A 23,724-nucleotide genomic window follows, 5' to 3' on the forward strand; every position below is an offset into this window, starting at 1 on the left:
TAAGCGATAGGTATTTTTTTCTTCAAGAATTACTGGTTTTCAATAGTGAAATACTTTCGATTTTTGGTATTTCAGTGTTTCCTATTTTGATTTGAACCTGAGAACTTAACTTTGGGGGTATAAATAATAGAAATGGTTTTATCTAGTAGGTAAGTGCTGCAGAGTAGGTTACATTTAAACAGTAAGGAAATGAATTCTATGTAGTGGAAGTCCAGAATTGGGTCAGACTTTGGATGAGTCAATACTCAGTGTCATCAGGGAGCCGTGTCGTCTTTTCCTCTGCAGTTTACAAAATCAGCTTCATCCACGGCTCCTCCATGTAAAAATAACAGCATTCAATATATGTATAATGAGGTCAAAATATGGTTCCATAAAATTTTTACTTTGTGACACTTCACACTTAGTTAACTGTGGATCAGAGTCAAAAAACTCAGAGGAAAAGAGAATAATTGCTTATCAGATTGGGGGGGGTTCTCCCCGCCCCCCCAGTAGGCTTCTCTAAATGGTAAGTAGGAAAACATGATAAATCAGTTATCAAACTGGAAATCAGGGAATGTTAAAATAGACCATGAGATGCAGATTCAAATAGATTGAAAACCAGTCTTTGATCTTCCCGAAACCAGTACATCTCAGGCCAAAAAACAAAAGTATCAGTTGATTGTTGCCCATATTCCAGTTTGTATACACTCTGTAACATTTTATCCTGAATTCTAGGTAAAACACCTGGAGTTTTCAAATTAGCCAGGACTAATTTACCAGTTAAAAAGATAAGTTACACAAAAGTTCATCAGGTCTGTAGCATCTAATATATATTATGGTTTTTCAAGATGGCCTATTACATTTTAACAGTTACTTGGGAGGATAGGTTAGTCATATCAAAAGTGCAGAATGCTTTCTTGTATGGATTTATATTTTTCTCTACTTACCTTCAAGAAGTCTTTCAGAGAAACAGCACTCTGCAGGGTTTCTGTTAGTTGCCCTTTTGCCTTGCAGAGTATTGGTAGTGATATGTCTGTATCTATATGCACAGACAAGATTGTATAAAGGATTACGGTACATTAAGACAGGATAAGGCAATAGTGGGAATGTTATGTTTACACATTACTACAGGTCCTAACACATTAAAGCTTGAGAAAGTTGACTGTAATGATGTACAATTTTTTTTTTGATTACAGATGGGTGACGAACAACGACAGTTTTGCACCAGAGGACCCATGTTTCTTTTGTGATGTTTGCTTTCGGATGCTCCACTATGATTCAGAAGGCAACAAACTAGGAGAATTCCTTGCTTATCCTTATGTTGATCCTGGAACCTTTAACTAATAATAACAAAAAATGTACCTTGTGAAGTTACTGTCCTCTTGGATGGTTACTTTATTTCCAGAACATGCCACTGAGGAACAGGATCCCCCTGAAATAATCAGCTAGTTACCCACGCCCCTGCAAAAGTTGACATCACAGGTCTTTTTTTTTTTTTTTTAAATCACAGGTTTTCTTATAAAGTACCTTGTGTTTAGAAATCTTTTAGTATTTATTTCAAAATGGGGTTTTTATTTAGTGTGCCCATTTTTAAGTATGTTTATCATACTAAGTTGTAGGAGTACTTTATATTTTTTTGAATACAAATCCTGTCAGATTCAAGTATTCTGGTTTTTAGCCAGTCTGTGGCTTGCCTAAATCATTCTGTGTCCAGAGTACTTTTTGCTAATCTATAATTAGAAAAATTCAGTTAATCATACATCAACTGGTGGAAGTGTTTTGAAAATTCTTTGAAGAATGTGAGCGCTATACCTTGTACCATAAGGCTTCCAAGGTAAAGATCCCTTAAATATCCGTGATAAAAATGAGGGAGAAGAATAAAAGTAGATTTAACAAATACAGTATTAAGAATAGCTATTCTGTAATCTGATCCCACGGTGGGCTCTTTTGTAATATTAGGTTTGGTTTTGGTAGAAACTAGCAAGCATACTAATCATTTTAATGAGACTCACTGCATGAATAATGAATGTAAAAAGATCTTTCAGTACATATAGACTCATACCTTCACAAAAGTAATGTTTAAATTGAAGATTCATTTCTTGATGAGAACTTTTTCAGTTTAATTTTATAATTGAAATAGATTTTGGGGCACCTGGCTGGCTCAGTTGGTAGAGCATGCAACTCTTGATCTCAGGGTTTTAAGTTTGAGCCCCACACTGGGTGTAGAGATTACTTAAAAATCTTAAAAAGGAAAGAAAAATAACAGGACCACTGGGACATGGGAAGTCAAGATCGTGTGGATCGCTAGCTCTGGTTCACTCATTCTTGCACAATAACACCCAGTATTCTATATGCAAAAACAAGAGTTTTTCTGGCCCAACTCTTCCATTCCTCCAGCTCCCTCACCCTGACAACCCTGTTTATTCACATCTCTCATTCTGGGCAAAAGGACACCTTAGATGAATTCCAAGGTCTAGATCATCACAGAAAATTACAGCTATCTATATTGAAATGTTTTCCTCAAATCCTTTTTGGTGGAAAATTTAGTTTTAAGACTTTTAAGAATGCTGTAAAATAGTTCCTTTTAGATGTGTCATTATATAAATTCCACTTTCTCTCTCCTAGGTTATTTATTTAAATTCAGCTGAGTTCCACATTCCCTGGATGGCTAAGAACAGACATTTACCATACAAATCAAAAACTGATGAAGCCTTTAAGCCTCTATGTTTAAAAGCTTGGCAGTGAAATGTTTTATGGACTTAGATTACATATCCAATTAAGTTGATTGGTGTGCTGAGGACAAGCACCTGTTTCTGGTATGTGTAGTGATGGTCTCATTCACTGATTCAGTAAATATACCAGAGGATCAGTAAAAAGAAGAGGTGTCTCCCCTGGCTGGCTTATGTTACTGTCTGAATTTTTACTTTCGTGTTTCTAATGATGCTAAATTGAACAGATTAAAAATTCTGCTAGAAAACCATGTTTACCCAATTCCTATAAGTTCTACAGGTAAAAATGTATTTCTCTTTTTAAAAGATTTTTTTTTTCTTTAGAGAGCGAGTGAGCGTGCGGGGAGAGGGGCAGAGGGAGAGAATCCTAAGCAGACTGATTCCAACACAGAATGCAATTCCATGACCCCGAGATCATGACCTGAGGCAAAATCAAGAGTTGGACACTCAACTGACGGAGCTACCCAGGCACCCCCTGCTTCCTTTATTTTTAAACTGTATTCCTTGTAGGTCTTGCATTAGTATGCAAGGGTGTTTATTTTTTTTTTCTCTCCAAATTAAATTCTACTTAGTTAATATATAGTGTAATATGTTTAGGTTTTACTTTGATTCATTTTCATTTCATATTCTCAAAACAGCAAATTCCAAAACGTGCACTGTACTAACAAAAGCATTAGTCCACGTGTGATCATTTTAGTGGACAAAGAAGAAAGACTGTCAATTAAAACATTACTGCTAGTGAAATTCTATCATTTTTTTTTGTTAATTTAAAGATTTGATTTGTCAGAGAGAGAGAGCATGCATAAGCAGGGGGAATGGCAGGAACAGGGAGCAGCAGAGGCACCCCGCTGAGCAAGGAGCCCAAAGCAGGGCTCCATCTCAGGACCCCCGGGGATCATGATCTGAGCCAAAGGCAGACGCTTAACTGACTGAGCCACCCAGGCATCCCTTATTTTATCATTTAAGAATCTCATCCTTCTGGTTCTTGAGGGTAACTTTTCCAGCAAAGTTACAAAGGCTCTGGTGTCTTTGTGTTATCATTTCCCCTTGTGAAATCTAGAGGAAGAAAGACTAACCTAGTCACTCCCAGAAGTTTTGCCCATATTTATCACTTATACAGATGTCCCACCAAATTCAGGTCAAAAGACCTTCCAAGTTTAAAACAGGCCTGAAAGAGGTCTTGAATTAAGTATTTTATAGCTGTAAATTTCAATATTAAACATTACCTAAATTATGTCATTTTATCTAATGAAAAGCAAATATGGTAATGAACTTATAAATCAGCATCCTCTGTAGTTAGAAATGAGATTTCGATAGAATAATGGATGAACATGCACAAAAAGCACTATTCAGAAAAGCAGTACCTGTTTCTTTAGATATCTTTTTCAGCCTTTGGTATCCTGGTAAGGATAATTTTACCTTCTCCTAATCAAATCATAATGTCTTTATTATTATCTCTACGGTTAGAGAATTCCATAGCACAAATATGAAAACATTTCTACATATATCGCAACTTCATTTCTTAAGGTTTGTAATTATGGGTTTGCTATTTCCAATAGATCACCCTTTCTCTGGCCAATGGGACAAAATAAGGTGTTAGTGAAGCCCTCACAGAGCCTTGTAAGCCTTTGGTCTTATATAGGATTAGTTGGCAGACCGCATCTTGACCTGACCTCTTCGAAGACATCAGGTGAGTGTGTGTGCGGGTACTCTACAAGCAGTGTATCAGCAAAAACTGGGTAAAAAAGATCATCCTATTTGAAACTGCAGGATGTAATAGAAGGTTAAGATCGTCAAGTTGTTCATACAGTTTCCCTCCAGTTCAGATGACACCTCTGAAATCTCCAGAGCAGCTAAGAAGGCTTCCAACAATTCATTCTGCAGGGCCATGCATCGCTTACTCTTTTAAATGTTAGCCGGTAGGTTTAAATAGCACAAAATAGGTGGTTTATACATGCCCCCCCCAAAAGAAGAAAATATCTCCTCTTTTGCTAGCTATTTCATTTAAATTATCTTAGTGACTTGTTCAGCAGTGGAGTTTTGATCAAATACACAATTTAAATGGAGCAAATGCTCCTGAAAGTTTAGTATTTATGACTTTTTTAAGAGTTCGGAGAGCGGTAGTTACCTGTGAATTAGCTTATGACCCAACAGAAAATGGAAGGCCAGTTATATTTTCACACTATATTAATCAACTGTTTCGAGCAAGGCCAGCCCAAACAAACCATACATAAATTATCAGAATGCTGCTATATATATATCCTGAAGTTGAATATTCTGTGGTTTCTTAGTAAACTATATTGCTCTGTTGGGTTATAGAATAAAAGAGGAGGGTGAACAAAAAAATAACAATATTTAGTTACCCTGTCTTATCTCCCCAGACAACACAATCTCTATACCAAGCTAACCAAGAAATTACTCCCTTGGAAGCAAATCCAGAATTCCAAAACACTTTTGTAAATAGCAAAGAATTAATTTACTAGTAGAGTTTGATAGAAAAATCCTTTAATCAAAACAAGTTTACAATGTTGACACTTATGGCTTAACTAGAGTAAGTCCAAATTTAAATTGTATTAAGGACCAGATATAATGTAGTATCAATAGTTACCTCAAAACAGTAGGTCCCAGTTCCATTGTAAGACCTCTCAAAAAGCAAAACTCCAATTACTGAAATAATTCAAACTATCCATTTATAGGTGAAAACCATTATCTGAGAGGTCCAAACATACAATGCATGTCACATGCAAACACTGGTATTAAGCCTGTTCTCCGTATTCATATTTTCAAAACATAAGTCTTTTAGCTACTGAAACCACCAACTGACCTAATAATCAAAATATCTTAAAAATGCTGTTAAGTTACCCTTAAATTTTGTTAACCTTGGTTTACCCTGATTTAGTCCATATATATGAATATACAGACTACCAAAATACTCCTTTACTTTAACTGCCTCGGAGCAACATACATATTTTCTACTTACAATTCTGTCACATGGAGGATCTCTAAGAACCCCTTCTGATAGAGCCATGTTTCCAAATAGGTTAGTTTTACTTATATAGCATTTACTTCTATTTACCGCATAAGAATCACGGAATTTTTTTTCCCAATTAAAAAAATACTTTGACTTCCTTAATGACTGACTTTTTAAAAATTCAGAAACGCGAGACAGTTCTCAAAAATAAACTTTTATCATTTAGTTTTTAGTTTCAGCTACTAGTGCCTGTAAAGGATCTCAGATGGTTGAACCCTAAAGCCAGAGTCATTCCTAAACATACCCCTTCTGCTTTCTGTAGAAAAGTCACATGACCTCACTGAATTCCCAGCCATAAATCTGAGTTACTTTCAAAAGTTAACATGAGTTTTGTACCTTGTAGAACTGTCAGTTGGAATCTCTAGTTGTCATACAAAAAGGCATACAGACCACAAATTGTTACAAAGCAGCAGGATAATGTAGCACAATGTAGACTGTGAGATTAAAATTAACTTTTGATAAAAGGAGTGAGTACTTGTATAGAAGTAACATTTTATCTACCATAAAAATGCGTAACTTCTACAAAACCCACAAACAGTGAAAAGACAGTCTGGTAAATCCAAGGTTTGTAAAAACTATGCACAAAACCCACAGTATTTGGGAAAAGAGGAAAGGTTTATACAAGTAGCAGTTTTAAAAATGTAACTTTTTTCTACTATCAATTACACATTAACATACACACGCTAATTGAAATTATGCTACAACCAAATGTCTGGAAAAGCAGTTTAACATTTCCTAAATGGGTTTTCCCTCACATTTACTGAATAATGTAGCTGTTAATACTGCACAAGTACAATTAGCAATAATGTTTAATTACTTTTAAACAAATATAAAGGGATTTTTCTCCCTCAAAACAAGTTTTCAACATCAAAACCTATGCTTATAAAAATTTAAAACTTTCAGCAGTCTAAATATTTCAAATGAAAACCATTACAAACTCTTCAAATGTTCTTTATATTCCAGGTATGTCAACCTAATTATCTAGTGTAGAATCCTTCAGAGATATTTCAGGCTCTCTCTCTTCACTGGATGGCCTAAAGGAAGGAAAGAAAGGTGTGTCAACTGGGATTAGGGGCTTTTCTCCTTCATGAGGGTCAGAAAACACATTAAATCCGTGCATTTTTATTTTTAAAATATCAAATTATTTTTAAAAATCTTGACTTTTTGGTCAAAATTTAATTTTCCATGTTGTATCTTCTTCCTAAAGTAATATTCAGATCAAGCAAATTAACTCAGGGAAGCATCATGGCTCAGGCCCTTTCCATCATTTCCAGCTTTAAAATGAATTCCCTTTAAAAACATGAAAAGGTTATATCTGTGATACCAACATATTACAAACCTTAATAAGGAGAGGGGATGACAGAGACACAGATAAGATTTCCCTGAATTTCAGAATTAGAAGGGATGCTTGATTCCAAGTCCTTCAAACGTGCAGCAGAACAAACCAAGACTCGGGTAACTACAGTCCAATAACTAGTTGTTTAGAGGCTATAATACAAAACAGCCTGTGATTCTAGATCTCATTTTTGTATTACCCTGTCACAATGCAAGAAAGTATGAATGTAAATCACTATTAAAGCTGTTATCAGTGAAAAAAGTCCAAAGATGAAGTTATTTTAAACTGGATTCCTACTATCTAGCTCTATTCCCTTTGACTACAGGCAAGTTAAATGTAAATTATGAAGTTTTTTGCTTTTTGCCTTTCTGATTTGTATCTTGCTTCCTGAGTTCAGGAATTGAGTGATCAAAATACAATCCTATACAAATAACCTTGGAACAGCAATGTGATTTTAAAAATTAAAAATATACATGACCCATTAAAATATGTCCTCACTTTTTCTTACTGCTGGCCTCGTGGTTGTCTTTGCTTTCCTCACTGCTGTCTCCATTGTGTTGTGGTTGATTACCGTCTTGAGCATCGGAGCCTCCATTTAGAGTCTTTGAACCTTTAAAAAGGTTCCAATGGAAAAACTGTTAGAGCTTCTAGTACTTTAAGATGTCCTCTAAAGAGCCAAAATAAAAAATAAAATACGGCCCTAAAGTTTCTAATACTTAATACACCTTATTTGAAATTACACTGTAATCTTTTGGGTAGCTGAGGCACACTAAATAGCAGGGTTACTATATATGGGTACAAGAAAGGGGGGGCTTTTAAAGATTTTATTTTAGAGAGTGTGTACAAGTGGGGGGGGAAGGGCAGAGGAGAAGAGAGGATCTCAAGTAGACACCGTGCTCCATCTCACAATCTTGAGATCATGACCTGAGCCGAAATCAACAGTTGGACATTCAACCAAGGCACCAAAAGCGGGGGGGGGGGGAGGGGGGCCACTTAATCTGGTCATTCCCTTTCTTATAAAAATGTGCATCATAGTAAAATTTTATATCTTTACTTGGTATTTTACAACAAAGTGTCAAAAGTACTATTCTTAACAGGATTTTGTGTCCTACCTAACCTAAGTAAATGAGGGCATCCCTGTAAATCTTATTTCTAAGAAATCTCTAAGGAGACCTATATCATCATTCCCTAATAAATAAAATATCCAACTCCTAAAGACATTTAATAACATGGAATTGGGGGAGCTGATAATGACACTATGTTCTATTTAAGAATCCATCACAGATACATCCTAACATATTTGTGGTTGAAATAGCGTATCTGGAATTTGCTTCACAGAGAAACCTGAAGAGGGTAAAACAGAGCAACAATCATTTACTGATAACTGCAGGAGATGAGTGATGGGAACATGGGAAGTTCCTTTCTTGTCTACTGTTGTCAGAAATTATTCCTAATTTAAGTGAAAAGAACAGCAACTGCTAATTTAAGCTTGATTATAAATGATTTAAACAGAAATGCTCAACCTGAAGCTTCTGTTTTTCTAAGTGCTTTATGAAACCTTAGATAAGGTATTAATGAAATTATACGTCAAAGCCATTTTTTAAAAGCGGTCCCAGCAAACAACTTATTATCACATACCTGTTTGTTCCTTTTCTAGCTTTTTGTTTGGCCCTTTCTTCCCTTGATCTTTGGTTTTATTTGCTTCCTCATGCTGTCTTTGTTCGGCAAGAGATTTATTCAGCACTTGTGTGATCACAGAATCTCCTTCACCAACCAAAAACATATTCTTAAACTTGTTATACAGCATTGTAGACTTTTCCATGATAACCTGACTAACTTTGAAACGCCGTATCTGAGAAAACAAAATAGACACTCACAATTGTTTTCTTCACTGATTTGTAAAATGGTACTTAATGAACTGTTGATGAGGAAATTTTCACACTCTGCACGACTCTGGATCACTTACTTTTTTCAGTGTTGTAATCATTTCTGTGTGCTTCTGAGCTTGTTGCATTGTGACCTGAAGTGAAGCAAGTTCATCCAAGGCCTCAATACATCTGTTCACATCCTTCATGACAAGACAGTAATTTCATAGCTGTTAATCACCACACCCTATATGATCTAGTCCTAAAGATTACTTTTAAAATCTCAAACAAGGCAATAAAAAGGGCCAGTAATAGTCCCATTTTTCTTAAATTTACACATACTTATAAAACATGAGAAAAAACATGAAGCAATAAAAGGAGTACTATATTTTTAAATGAGGTATTTAAAGACTTACAAGATTATCAATTTTGAGTGAATTTTTAATTTCAGCATGTATCCTTTGAAGTCGAGAATCCATTGATGTTTCTATAAATTAAAATTTGAAACACAGTAAATAGTTTTTCCAAAACCAGTATTTCTGTATAAATCTAATAGGCAAAGCACAATGACAAGATTTGAATTTTTAAAAATGTTCTTCATAATCTGCCTAGTTCACCAAGAAGTTATTTGCCATTTTAAGTATTTAGGAAAACAACATTCATCATTTGAAGAAAAAAATCACCATCTAGCTACATAGGTTTCTAAAATAAGCAGTCTGTATCCACAGTTAATAAACCCCTCTATTCCAATCCTTAAACAGCTGTTTTACCTTACTTACACATGTGACCAGAAACAGAAACTCTTATCTGAAACCATGAGATTTGTCAAAAATGGGAAAATACCTAGCTTTTGGCAATGTTACAAAAATGTGACTGTTAGATAATGAGCTTAAGCTTAAAACTAAGCCTGAGTCCTTAGCAAGTGCACCTAATCAAAATACAATGTATATAGAATTCATTAGGGATTTGAAAAAACACTTTTGTAGGATTTAAGAACATAAAATGATTTTAAGACCTATACATGAAAAATTAAGGGTATAATTTCCTTTCTATTAATTTAAACATCTTAGAAAGTGAAATAACTAACCTCGCTTCTTCTCCACTTTCTTAACTTCTGGCTTCTTTCCTTCATCTTTATTCTGCCTATCAAACGTTAACACAAATATTTCAAAACATTGGAACTTTGTGACTGATTACCAAATGCCCACAATCCCTTAGCTAAAATTTTTTTTAAGATAGAAAATCAGTAGCCTAGGTCATAAGGCATTGACTGTAATTCATAGAACTCTGGAATGCCACAGCATTAGTATTAATTCCTAAAAACACATGTAAAAATTAACATGCTAAAATCTAATTTTTCAGTGGCATCACAAATAATTTTAACACTTGTCATGGTGAAATTTTTTTCCAGCAGTACATAGTGTTAGTTTAAAGACCCAATTTCAGGGTCAATGGACAAGCAGACCATAGTGGGAAAAAGAATGCCTATAAACACTTCATGAGTTCTATATCACAATTATTTTTAAAGGTAGCGTGTCAAAAACACTAATTTTTCCCACATCTCCAAAAGGGTAGATAATTGGAAGGGTTAAGTTTCTAGGTTAAACAGACTGTTCAATGATACTATTGTATTAAAATGGATTTTTTTGGCCAATATATCAAACTTAAATGACATTCACTGACATTTACATACCATTTCACAAAAGAAAAGGTACCATTTTACTGCAAATCACAAAAATAACCATTTAAAAATGAGTTCTTAATTTCTAGTACCTTGGCTTTGAGTTCGGGCCCTATTATAAACCAATTGAAATAGACAAGAACAAAACAATATCTAAAAATCAGGTTTTTTTTTTTAAAAAAACTTTATTTTAAAATTTTGGTTACAGTTTCATTTTTGTTTTCTTAACAAGTCTACTGTTTAATCTCTCAGGATTAAAAAAAACAAGATTCTAAAGATTTAAACAACAAAGGAATGTCAAGGGAAGGGCACAACTGCCCCATTCTCTGGGGTATAAGAGCTATTCCAGTTTAACACCTAGCTTCAAAACAAAATGAGTTTTTATATTTTCTAAATGAAATAATGTACAACCACCATCTTCTAACTTTCAAACACAAAGCTTCATCTTAAGCTTGGTAAAAAAAACTTTAACAGGAATGATGGCCGACCTTAGTATGTAGTGTGTACCTTACAGGAATTTTTTTTTTTTTTTTAACAATCATAACACAGTAATAATGCCATTAATGAAGTCCTCAATTTAGAATCTGCAACATTCTTCCATCAAGGGGGGGGAGGGGGAAATTCAGTCCAATGAGTCTGTCTCAAGATCTTCATCTCTTGTTTGCTCCACTTGTATTCTCTTTTCAGTAACTGGATTAATGCTTTGAGCCCAAAATGAGATATATTTTTTATTACTGTAGATTACATGTTGTTTGGCTGGGAATACAATACAATAAACTTTATTTTGCATAATGCATTTCACACAAGCTGCATCTGAAATGCTTTACAGAGCAAAACTGTCCAAGTACAAAGTTTTGTAATAACAGGAGAAGGAAAGAAAACACAAATATTAGAATTTGAGAAAGTTACATTCGGAGGACATTCAAAAAGAAACTGAAACACAAAGATAACTTTGAGATACTGAAGAAGGGTTGGGGCTAGATCTACTAAGCAACGACTAATTTTATATCCTAATTTGGGGAGCACAATAAAGTTAAAAGCAACAAACAGTCCAACAACTTTTCAGTGAAAGGATAGGAAAGGATAGGTAACAAAAAATTAATTTACAGAAATGGTCCAAAGTCTAACAGAATAGAGGGAGTAACATTTTTGAGCTTTAGATCAATTTTTAAATTACTCCCCTCAAGCAGATGAAACTGCTTATATAATCATCCTCCAAACAACTAAGAGAGCAGAATAGTCAAATGCTATACTTGTAGAGACTTTTGGCTTACAAATGTATTTTATAAAGAAAAAGTACAAAATTACTTAAAGAATTCACTACTTATCATTAAGTTTGTCTTAGTGACCTACAGCATGTGTTTAAAATCACCTCCATTAACAAAAAAAACCCCACCAAGTTTAGTGAGAATGCAAGATGCTTCACAAAACGCTTTTCAAAGAAAGAATTTGGAAGTGACAGTCTCAAGATAACTAGGCAAACAAATGTAATATAAGCACATGAAGTGTAATCATCACCAGTGCGATTTTCCTTCTAATAAAACTACTTTATATAATAAAACTGAAGGGGAAAGAAATTCCCCATGGTCTGTATATACTGTCTCCAGGTATCACAACTTCAATCAGCTTTGACCTTGACTTATATTACACACACTTAATGCAAACCCTGTCAGCCTTCAGATTTACCGGCCTTGGGTCTACAACTGTGCTGCTATTATTTTGGCTGGTCTTTTGGGAGTGGCCTGCTGGTGGTATGTGACAAATAAGGATATTTAATTCTTTCTCCACCAACATAGTATCACCACTCTTCTGTACTGAATACTTAACAAGTGAACAGTAGAGGATGAGGACATTTTCAGCAAAGCCACTAACAGTTAAATCCTATCTGCACTTTCAGTTTAAATTAAAAATAATTCACAGAGTGAGTACCTCAGTGAATTTCATCCTCTTACTCAGCAAAGAATGAAGCCTAAAACATGATTATCATCATGTAAGGAAGATTTTTTTTCTAACACCTGGGAAAAGTCACTTCTCTAAAAGGCTTCATATGGTCCAGAAAACAAGATTCTGTCATTTAAAAATTTCATGCTAGCTTAAAAAGGAAATCAAAATTTAGAATAAAAAAATACTTACTGCTCAGTTTCCATCTGTTCCTCTTGCTTGCGTTTTCTATCTGCTGCTTCTTTCTCATGCTGGCCTTTCAGCATATTCCTTCTATGAGGATTTTGAAAGTTCCTTCCACCTTTTCTCTTCTGTTTTGAGAATTAGGATGAATTTAGTTAACTACCAAGTCAGGGACAAGTGCTTCTAGGATTACAATCTTGGGAGGAAAAAAAGCAACCAATACTTAAAAAATCTCAGAATTATACATGTTGCTATCTGAACTTGCCCTCGATGACTCGGGGAATAAAAGTATGTCAGGCTATTTGCCGCTTTGCTGTGGTTCTCTATACTATGGTTCTGACCTGTTTACTGACAAGTACCTGGTTACTGACAAGTACATTGCTCAAGCTATCCAATTAAAAATTTTTGGCTTCTAAAGAAAGTATTAAGAAATAAGGAAAAAAAAACAAAGATACATGATGACCTGGGTCTGTAGATCTCCAAGGCTGTACACTATACTTGTGTTTCTCTATATAAAAAGATGTATAGCTTTAATCAAATTCCTAAACAACTGTGGCACTCAAATAAAATACCACTGATAAAATGTACGTACACTAAACAGGCCTGAAGAGTGCGAAGAATTTCATTGTAGTAAATAATAAAAATGTATAAATGCATCTCTTTTATATCTGTCTTCACTGGTCACAGTCCATTTGGCTTAATTTCTACTTTTCTAGATAGGTGGGTTACTGGAAGTTTATTATATAACATTTGATTTCCACATTATAACTGAAAAGGTGACAGATTTAGAATGTCCAATAAAGTTTCAAATATGCTTTTTAAAACAGCTAGTTCAAGCTTACAAAGGTAGAGAAACTCAGTTTTAATCATACTCATGCTTTGAGATACTGAAAGCTTGCTAGGTAAAAAATAAGAACTACATAGGCAACTAAAAATAAAACAAATATTTTCCTTGATAAACACTACCTTTTCACTTTCTTGATCATCTCCTTCCTCTTCAGAATCAGAGGTTGATGTGACCCCTGTTTTAGCTAAATTTTTTCTTTTGGATTCAACTTCTTTCTTCCCTTCCTTTTTGTCTGGCTCTTTTCTTGGTTTATCTTCTTCCTTCTGGCTGTCTTCGTCCTTTTTAAGCTGCTTTTTAGGTTGCTTTTCTTCTTGCCCCTTTTTCTTACTTTTGTCTTCTTCAGCTACCCTATTTTAGAGAATATAGCAATGGAAAATGATTTTTTAGGTATCATTAGTAGCTGTCTTTTAACCATACTCTCCTAACCAGCTAACAGGAAGCAATAAATTTTTACTTAAAGACAAATTTAACGTATCTTCTAGTAAAATATAATGAAATGTCTTTACCATCCAATCATAAAAGGAAAAAGGAATATCCTTTTCACATAAATTAGAAAATATAAAAATTACAGTGGCACTAGGGTAATAAAAAAGTGATTTTTTCCGTTTTCCAAGCTTTTCGTAATGTTATGTATTTGCTGACAAAATTACCTAGTATGATCTTACGTGCCAAGGTAATTCTTCACCATGGGGTGCGGCAATACAGAAGATGGGTGAGACACCCGGACCTTCTATTCTACATAACTGTAAGAATAACATGTTTCAAAAGTACACAGATGGGGAAAAATACAATTGCAGAAGGGAACTGCTTATGATCAAATATGATCACTTTAGAACTCAAAGAAATACTTTGCAAGGTAAAAGGCTCCTAACTTATGCATACAATGATATGGTAATTAAGCATAATATGTAACAGTGCTGAATTCACTAGCACTAAGCATTCCCATCACCAATGGAATTACAGACCTCACTAAGTCAAAACTACCAAAATTGCTCAGTAAGCCTAATGTTACTATGGGATGATGTTTATGATAACTAGTACAGCAGAAATAAATACAAGTATTTATGGTATGATGACAGGCTCTAGGAGAACCAAATGATGCCAATGCTGACCATATAATTACTTTCATGGTATATACATTCAACTAAAGCTATCCCATAAAAAATAAATATAACTTGAAGCTTGGACAAGCTGTTTAAAAAATTAATCTTTTTACCAATCTAGTAATTTCACTGAGATTTTCGAAGACTACACAATTATATCAATGGATCTGAGAGGTGGAAGAGACTTCAGATCGTTAGTCCAACCCATTCCATTTGACGAAGGAGAAAATGATGGTGTGAAAGGTCAAATAATTAGGCCAGTATCTTGGTTCCAAATCCAGTGACCACCTACCAGACAACTGCTTCCTTGAACCTTTAAGAGATTATTAAATTGGAAGAGAAAAAAATTGATTCTTTAATCTCTTTAGAAATTTACTTGTCACATAACCATCATTGGCTATGGTTATTTTCAAATGTCACATGGGTTTCCTCGTTAATTTCTAATCGATAGAAAAGGCATGCATGTAAAATCATTTTAACTTTCTTCAATATTTTCACAAATGTGAGTATTTCGATAATTTCATGGAGATGAGAATACCAAGTCAAATGTAGAAAGCATTTCCATGGCTCTTAAGAGATACCAATTCCTCGCCCAAAATATCCCCTCAGTGGAAGCAGATATTAAAAATCCAAATACCCTCTGAACTAGCAAATCTGCTTCCAGCAATGTATTCTAACCAGTGTATCTGCACATGTACAGAACAGATGACAGTGGTTTTAAAAGGATGTACCCATACCTGAGAGAGATGTTAAGAATTGTACATACAGTGGAATACCATGCAGCTTTTTAAAATTAAACATAGATTAAGAAGTGTACCATAAGGTCATAAGAAATGGGATTAGTATTTCAAAGGCTTTTGAACAAGAGCAAAGCAGACTGCCACAGACTTAACTACCACGGCTTGCTACAAACAAGTATTTTCCCAGTGGTCCTTCATGAAAAACAGACTTCTCCATAGTGACAATTTCCCTTTTTAATAGGTGAAGGCACAGTAGGAAACTCTTAGTAAACAGTTAAAAGTATGTTAACATAAGCAACAACTAATGCAAATACAACTCCAAATATCTCAGTGGCTTGTATCAAATATTTCTTACTCTACATGTGGATTATGAGATGGTTTCAGCTTTTCTGGGCTCTATTCCACTATCTTGTCATTTCAGGACTCACTGCAAAAAAGCTGTCACTAACACATACATCCTGTTCTCAAGGTGGAGAGCAAAACTTTCAGAAGGGCTTCTATAGTTTAGCTCTGTACTCCAGAGTTTGTGCTCAGGTATATATGGCTGAGAATAGCCATGGCCGATGCCGAACCTACATATAACATGGATACAAACATTTATGTAAAAACTTTAAACCTGTGACACTGACTTTGAGGCTGAGAAATGGAAGATCCTAATATATTTTTATACAATGGGTAACCGGTCACCTGCGATAATGTGAAAGAAAATTCCGTGGCTCTGGGTGAAAAGGCTTCAAGATAGAATGCTAGCATCTTGAGTGAGTTGTTAGCAGGATAAATAGGGCACTTTAAGAAAGAAACAAGTTTAAAAAAGAGCAAAATGACAAAAGGAGAACCTAAAAATTCCATGCATTTCAGTGTTGAAAGTCCCCTCCATCTTGTAAAAAATTTTCAAATTCAGAAAAAGACTGGGGTCAAAGATCCATCAAAGGTATAAACTGCCAGCCTTTCTTTAGTAATTCAAATTGGGCTACCTTGGTCCTTCAGATGAACAGTTTCTAGGGAAGAGGACCAAGGGGTTCTCATGAAAACCTATAAACTAAAGGGAGTGTAAATTAAGTATATAATAAGATAAGCATGTCTGGGGGGGCGGTGGGGGAAAAATTTTAAAAAAGCAAGTCTGAGAAAATCCTATGAAAAGACCACTGGGCATGAAGTTGACTAAAATACACCCACAGGCCATAAAGTATTATTATTACCGAAAGTAACACAGCCTCCATCAAGAGAAATTAATGAAGATCAAAAAAGGAACCTTGGGTCCCCAATACCCTCTATCCTGAAAGCAGACACAATACCACCCAGCTGATGATATTTTCCATTGACCTTTTCAGATACAACTAAGGAGGATACTGAAAAGTAGACAACTGTCACAAGATTAGCTAAAAGCCATGAAGAGCAAGACAAACTGGGGCCTAATCAAGGGAACCTTCCTTATACATGAAATAGGGAGACCTCACAATATTTTCCAGAGTTCTAGATTTCTTAGGGAACAAAGACATTCTCCTTTCCAAATAGGAGCATTTAGTTCTTCTGGCTCTTCTGGCTCCCTATCCTAGATGTAGGTGTGTGATAAAAAGGAGAGGGGCGCAGATAACTGGTGCTTTCAGTTCCTAAGACTCCAGATCAGGGCCTTATAGCAATCATGAAATCCTAGACTTTATGCATGATGTCACGATTAGATTAGGCAGGGAACAAGTGAGAGCTATTTGGTGTGTTTTTTTTGTTTTGTTTCGTTTTTTTTAGTTTTTTAAAAATCCTTTTAAAATTTTTTATTTATTTGAGAGAGAAGGAGAGTGAGAGAGCACGCACGTGAGAACGCATGGTGGGAGGGGAGGCGGGGGAGGAGCAGAGGGAGAGGGAGGAAACAGACTCCCTGCTGAGTAGGGAGCATGATGTGGGACTAGATCCTGGGATGACCTGAGCCAAAGGCAGAGGCTTAAGCAACTGAGCCACCCAGGTGCCCCTATTTGGTATGTCAAAAAAACAAAACAAAACAAAAAACCCTCACCTGCATGTACCTAATTTCTTAATTTCTCTACAGTAGTTAAAACCATGTTGTAATTCTGTGCCACTATATTTGAGAATACTTTAAAAGCTAGCTTGGCAGTAAAATAAAACTCTTAAAGTTGAAAAGTACCAACGCTTCAGTGTTCTGTAACTAAAATCTCCTATAAAAATGTTTCATTCAAAACACTGTAAATCCCCTCTTAAATGACCTACTTGCTTGAGCCTTCTCTATAAAATCTTTAAACACAATAGCTAAAAAGAGTTTTGTCCTTTCTCTAAATATACATTCTCTCCTTCCTGGTGAAGTTTCTACCCAGAAAAGCCACATAAACAATACCCATCTGTGTTGCAACGATGTGGATGAAACTAGAGAGTATTATGCTAAGCAAAATAAGTCAGAGAAAGACAAGTATCATATGATCTCACTGATATGAGGAATTTGAGATACAAGACAGAGGATCATAGGGGAAGGGAGGGAAAAATGAAACAAACCAGAGAGGGAGACGAACCAATAAGAGACTCTTAACCTCAGGAAACAAACTGAGGGTTGCTGGAGTGGAGGGGGGGGTGGGAGGGATAGGGTGGCTGGGTGATGGACCCTGTGGAGGGTATGTGCTATGGTGAGCGCTGTGAATTGTGTAAGACTGATGAATAGCAGGCGCTCCTGGGTGGCTCAGTTGTTAAGTGTCTGCCTTCGGCTCAGGTTGTGATCCTGGGGTCCTGGGATGGAGCCCCGCGTTGGGCTCCTTGCTCTGCGGGAAGCCTGCTTCTCCCTCTCCCTCTGCCTGCCGCTCTGCCTACTTTTGCGCTCTATCCCTCTGTCAAATTAAAAAAAAAAAAATCTTTAAAAAAAAAGACTAATGAATCATAGACCTGTACCTCTGAGATAATACACTATGTTAATAAATAAAAAAAAACGACACAGTATCCATCTGTGGAAAAGAAAGGAGGCAAGAAAAAAAACCACATTATTTGTTGATTAAGTAGCTATACCAAAATACTTTAAAATTTTAAATTCACATTTCAAAAACAATTTGGTAACTTTTTTTTTAAGTAATCTCTATGTCCAATGTGGTGCTTGAACTCACAGCCCTGAGATCAAGAGTCACATGCTCTACACTGAGTCAGCCAGATGACCCTTAGTATTTTTTTTTTAAAGATTTATTTGAAAGAGCATGCCTGGGGTGGTGGGGCGGGGAGGAGAGAGGGGGAGAGAGAGAGAGAGTCTTAAGCGGACTCCTTGCTCATAGCAGAGCCAGACGGCAGCCTCGATCTGATCTCACAACCCCAAGATCATGACCTAAGCGGAAACCAAAAGTCAGACGCTTAAGGGACTGCACCACCCAGACGCCCCTCCCCCTTAGTATTTTTTTTTAAGTTATTTTGAAGGAGCTAGAAAAGATGTGTGGAAATTGCCTCAAAAATACTTTGTCTAAACCTTCCTTAAACATATACCTTGCCCAATTTCTCTATTGCAGATTTTACCCTGTATTATCTAAGTATCTTTATATCCTGATATACCAAGAAGACATCTTAGATTAAGGAAATGATCACATCAGATTTTTTGTAAAGCAGGTACTAGGCCCAACATGGAGCTCAATGGGGGAGCCTGAATTCAGGACCCTGAGATCAAGATCTGAGCTGAAATTAAGAGTCAGACATTTAATCGACTTGAGCCATCCAGGCGCCCCTCATCATATTTTTCTTGATTCCCCATCAATTTTTACTTTCTACACAACAAAAAACTTTTCAATAGTTTTTCCCCATAATTTTTAGAAATACAAAATAGTAACAGCAAATATCCTATAAAACTGACACAAATACAAAGAGATTTATACTTAAAGTCAAATACCTCATTCAGTGTGTAACTAACTATACATTAAAAATAAACTCACATGTCACTCTCTGAAGGGCAAGGCTGTTTTACCATTTTGGGTCTGCCTCTTGGTTTTGGAATCTTCACTTCTGTAGCTAACATTCAGAGGGAAAAAATTAGTAACTATCATCTTTCAAGATGCAATTCTCACATATAAAGATTACAAATATATACTAAGAATATTAGTGGTTTATTACAGACATTATCTTTACTTTTTAAGTTTTAAAGATAATATCCTCCAATGATTCAAGTGAGCAACAACAGAATGTTTAAAAGTGGTAGATCAACTGAGTAATTTTCATTCCCTCCTTAGTATGGCTGAGAGGGCTTAAAAGAATGTTCCTTAAGTGTATATTGTACATTCACATCTTTGAAAATCTGTACAGAATTCACTTAATTTCCTAACACCATTAACTGATCCATTAAAAATTAAATCCCAAGTAATTATGGCAACAAATCTCAGGATTTTTCTTTTCTGGGTATTATTCATCTTCCCCCCTTTTCAAAGAATCCTATTACGAGGTAGAAAAACATTGGCTCTATTTTGGTTAATTGTCTTTGGTTTACTTTGTATTAGAGGCATATCCTTCCAAACTATTTCCAATTTCCCAAATTAGGACAATACTTCCTTTATATAAGCAATGCTGAAGATAGCTGCACACTGCAAAGGTCATAGACAAAGAATGCAATAATTTCCATTGGGAAAACTTATGCTTTCTACAGTGAGAGGTAAAGTAAATCCATCATTCATGGAATTTAACCTCACCACAGCCTCAATGTGCCGCTATTAGGGAAAAATATGAGAGATAAAACAGAAGATAAAAAAAGTGTCCCAATTACTTTAAATCTAAAATACTTTATCACATAAAGCAGAAACCACCATGTTTATCTCCTCTGAAATTTGTTTTATTTATATATAAATAAATAAATATAAAAAATACATAACCAATTGCCTAACCACCTATTCCAAAGTATCCAAGGCACAACACTGTAGTGGGAGTATTATTCACAACTCAGAGATTTAAACAATAATAATCATACCTGCAGGTCGTCCTCTTTTAGGACTCACTTTTAGATTAACAGATGCTGTTGCTGTTGTCACTACTCCTGCCTCCTCGGTTTCTACTTGTTTTTCTGCCTGAATCACAAAAACTTAATTAACTTATTACTTAAGCAAATAAATAGTAAGCATTCCAAATTTAATTCAACAAAGATATGCCACCCTAAAGGGTTTGCATATAAGCATAACTTGTACATGACTTATTCTTTCTCAATAGTGAACTCGTTAGAGTGACATCCCCAAACACAGCTTATAACAATTTATAAGAGTGAACAATTTTTTTTAAATTTATTTGAGAGAGAGTGCGCACAGGAGAAGGGGCAGAGAGAAAGGGAGGAGAGAATCCTAAGCAGGCTCCCCACTGAGAGTGGGGCCTGATGCAGGCGGGGCTCAAGCCCACGACCCCGAGACCATGACCTGAGCTGAAATCAAGAGCGGCCACTTAACTGACTGAGCCACCCAGGCGCCCCTCTAGCAAGTAATTCTAAAACAAAAAAAAATCGCTTCTTAGATATCCTCGGCCTAAAAAAATCATTTGTAAAAATAGAGCTAACATGCTTGATGCAAAATGGTGACCCAAGTATAATTACACTTAACCCACACGTTGCTTATAAATATACTTTCACCAAGTATCTCAAAATGCGAATAACACTTTACACTTTGTACTTATGAGAACCTAAATTAATATTCTAATATTAGTAAAGGCAAGAAATTAAGTTGCGGATATTTCTTACTCTTTTACTTTGTTAATATATACATGTTTTATTTTTGAACTAAGACTGACATCTGCTGTTCTTCTCTAGGAGTTATTCTTATTTTCCATAAAAAGTGATTTACTACAGTAAAGTAATAAATTCCAGTGACCCTTTGCAGACTAAAATGACCCCTGAAGAGACAAGAGCCCCAAATGAGAGTCAGTTTAATTGATTAAAGCAGTAGAGTAGAACAAAGGTTAAAACCCCCAATTAGAAGGGAAATGCAAACAACTGATCATAACTGAAATGGGAGGAAAGAAACAGGGAAGAAAGAAGAGGGGAGGACCACTCTAAGCTGCTTCCCTATGACCAATTATTTCAATTCAGCACTAACTAGATCAAAAATAAAGGCAATAAAGCATGTAAAAACATGCATAATCCAATCTTATTGACAAAAGACTTAAACATCTTTTTTTAAAAGATTTTATTTATCGAGAGAAAGAGAGCATGAGTGGGGGGAAGGGACAGGGAGAGAAGCAGACTCCGCACTGAGCAGGGAGCCTGACAGGGGGCTCCATCCCAGGACCGAGATCATGACGTGAGCCCATGGCAGACACTTAACTGAGCCACCCAGGTGCCCTGAAAACTTAACAAATCTTTTAATCAACAATCTGATTTGCAAACATTTAAGAGATAATGCCCAGTATTGGTAAGGAAATGAAGAATCATATTATTACCAATAATCAGTAAGCTGGCAACACCTTTCTGCAAGATTATCTTTATGAATATCAGCAATTACAAATATGCAAATTTTTGATTTAGCAATCCCACTTCTAAGAATGTATCCATTTTTAATCTTTAAACATGATTTTTGCTTTTATCGTTGGAAAATAATGCATATTCAAAGCATTATTAAAAGTCAATAAACTCAGCAAAGTTCACCCCTGAATTGTTCGCAAGGAACATTACAAAAATTGCTCTGCTAAACATTAAGTTTGTATTTCTAGAATTTTTAAGAACTTCCATACCACCCCCACTCCTGCACAAATCTTGATTCAATAGCTCCCCTGGTGGAGAGCCAGGAATATGTGTTTTTTCCAAGTTCCCCAGGTACCAAAGGTTGAGGAACCCAAGACTGTATGACAGCTCTTTTCATACTGAGGTGTTTATGAGGGCAAAGTTCTCTAAGATTCAGTTCCAACTGGGGTGCCTGGGTGGCTCAGTCGTTAAACATCTGCCTTCGGCTCAGGTCATGGTCCTTGGGGTCCGAGCCCCACATCGGGCTCCCTGCTCAGCGGGAAGCCTGCTTCTCCCTCTCCCACTCCCCCTGCTTGTGTTCCCTCTCTTGCTGTCTCTGTCAAATAAATAAAATCTTAAAAAAAAAAAAAGATTCAGTTCAAACTGATGAGCTCTTCAGTGCAAAACAAAACAAAACAAAAAAACCCTCATACATCTCTTCATTTACATTTTCTACTTTTGGAAGTAAATCAAAACATTACATGAGAATTAAAGGTAGAATGGATGTTCTGGAGGAGATGCCAGTAAGAGGTAACAAATTCACCAATAATTAGTATCATAAACAAAAATATAATACTGCATCAAAAAACCAGCCCTCCCCATGGATATGTATTCTTGACTGTTAGAAAAATCAGACAAGTCAAAAGCATTCCTCATGAAAATAAAGTATTTCTTCCAGAGAAAAGACAATTATTATTTCGAACATACACATATTTAAATCTTAAATGCAAATAGACTACAAATTTCTTCCATATTTTACTTGATCTCCCTGAGGCCTCTAAGCCTTTGATACCTCTACTCCCCGTTTATTACCCCACTTTCTAGCACTACTCCCTTCATGATCTTACCTAAAGCACCCCTTCCCAAACCTCATGGGACTACACTATTCATATGCATATCCTCAAGTCCTCTCTGCATTCTTGTTTTGCTGCACCCTTCCCACAAATCTCCAGCAGAGAATTACTGTAAAACTCTACCTTCTCTGCTCTATTATTCCCTGCTGCTGAGACCTGAGGGGGGTAAAAATGATACTACTACATTCATTTTACACGATCTCAGTTGGGAACTCAAAGCCATCCATTAATATCTTTACCCTGTTGTGCGTGCCTTTTCTCCCCTCACCAGCATAAACTTTCAAGCCTTTCTTCCTGCCTTAGATCATATACACAGTCCTCCTTTGAACTGGGTGGTGGAGAAAAGAGAGACTGAGGCCAGCAGGAAGGAACTCCCTTAATTCCCAATTCTCCCTAGAACTTCTAAATAACCTCCTCCATCCTTCTCTTTAGTGTTAAAAAGAATGAAATGTCCACCTCCTTCTTCCTGTTAAGTCTCTTCCTTCAAATGTGCCCCCCCCATCCAGCATCTTCTTTATGCTTATTATGGACAATTACCCATATTTTCCACATCTTCAATCTTTCCTAGTTTTGCAAAGAAACAGTTAAAGCCATCATTTTTTTTCACTTTTAACCCTCTCCTTTAACCATGCAATTCCCTGTTGCTGCATTCTCTCTCCTTCCCTTCAAAGATTTCAGAACAGTGTAACTTTAACATTAAACATTTTATTCTGCAACCCCCTTCATTAGCCCTTACTGTCTGACTTTAAAGTATCCTGGGGGAGCCCAACTGTCAAATAC

The 23,724-nt window shown here is 35.8% G+C and overlaps 2 protein-coding genes across 10 annotated transcripts in view; one reads left to right on the forward strand and one right to left on the reverse strand.

The window, feature by feature from the left end:
* Positions 1–7,582, forward strand: part of SNAPC3 (small nuclear RNA activating complex polypeptide 3) — a 46,628-nt gene extending 39,046 nt beyond the window's left edge. The window contains exons 9-10 of one of the 4 annotated variants that reach the window (XR_012374779.1): positions 1,176–2,795; positions 3,033–7,582. Coding sequence is in view for 1 of the 4 variants with exons in the window: in XM_025887851.2 (XP_025743636.1) it covers positions 1,176–1,323 (148 nt within the window). In the remaining 3 variants the exon portion in view is untranslated. Of the gene's footprint in view, positions 1–1,175 lie in introns of all 4 variants that reach the window. The other 3 variants (XR_012374780.1, XR_012374781.1, XM_025887851.2) reach the window with 3 other exon arrangements.
* Positions 5,197–23,724, reverse strand: part of PSIP1 (PC4 and SRSF1 interacting protein 1) — a 39,839-nt gene continuing 21,311 nt past the window's right edge. For 3 of the 6 annotated variants that reach the window (XM_073880829.1, XM_025887849.2, XM_073880828.1), the window contains 10 exons: positions 20,360–20,456; positions 19,338–19,413; positions 13,712–13,940; positions 12,755–12,873; positions 10,028–10,083; positions 9,357–9,427; positions 9,042–9,143; positions 8,714–8,927; positions 7,574–7,685; positions 5,197–6,773 (listed from right to left, as the gene is read on the reverse strand). In XM_073880829.1, coding sequence (XP_073736930.1) covers positions 6,713–6,773; positions 7,574–7,685; positions 8,714–8,927; positions 9,042–9,143; positions 9,357–9,427; positions 10,028–10,083; positions 12,755–12,873; positions 13,712–13,940; positions 19,338–19,413; positions 20,360–20,456 — 1,137 coding nt within the window. In that variant the 3' untranslated portion in view covers positions 5,197–6,712. Of the gene's footprint in view, positions 6,774–7,573; positions 7,686–8,713; positions 8,928–9,041; positions 9,144–9,356; positions 9,428–10,027; positions 10,084–10,798; positions 11,458–12,754; positions 12,874–13,711; positions 13,941–19,337; positions 19,414–20,359; positions 20,457–23,724 lie in introns of those variants that run through there. The other 3 variants (XM_073880830.1, XM_025887850.2, XM_073880831.1) reach the window with 3 other exon arrangements.

This window comes from Callorhinus ursinus, unplaced genomic scaffold (genome assembly GCF_003265705.2).
Source record: "Callorhinus ursinus isolate GAN/ISIS: 27379988/994484 unplaced genomic scaffold, GSC_fseal_2.0 scaffold39, whole genome shotgun sequence".
NCBI lineage: Eukaryota > Metazoa > Chordata > Mammalia > Carnivora > Otariidae > Callorhinus > Callorhinus ursinus.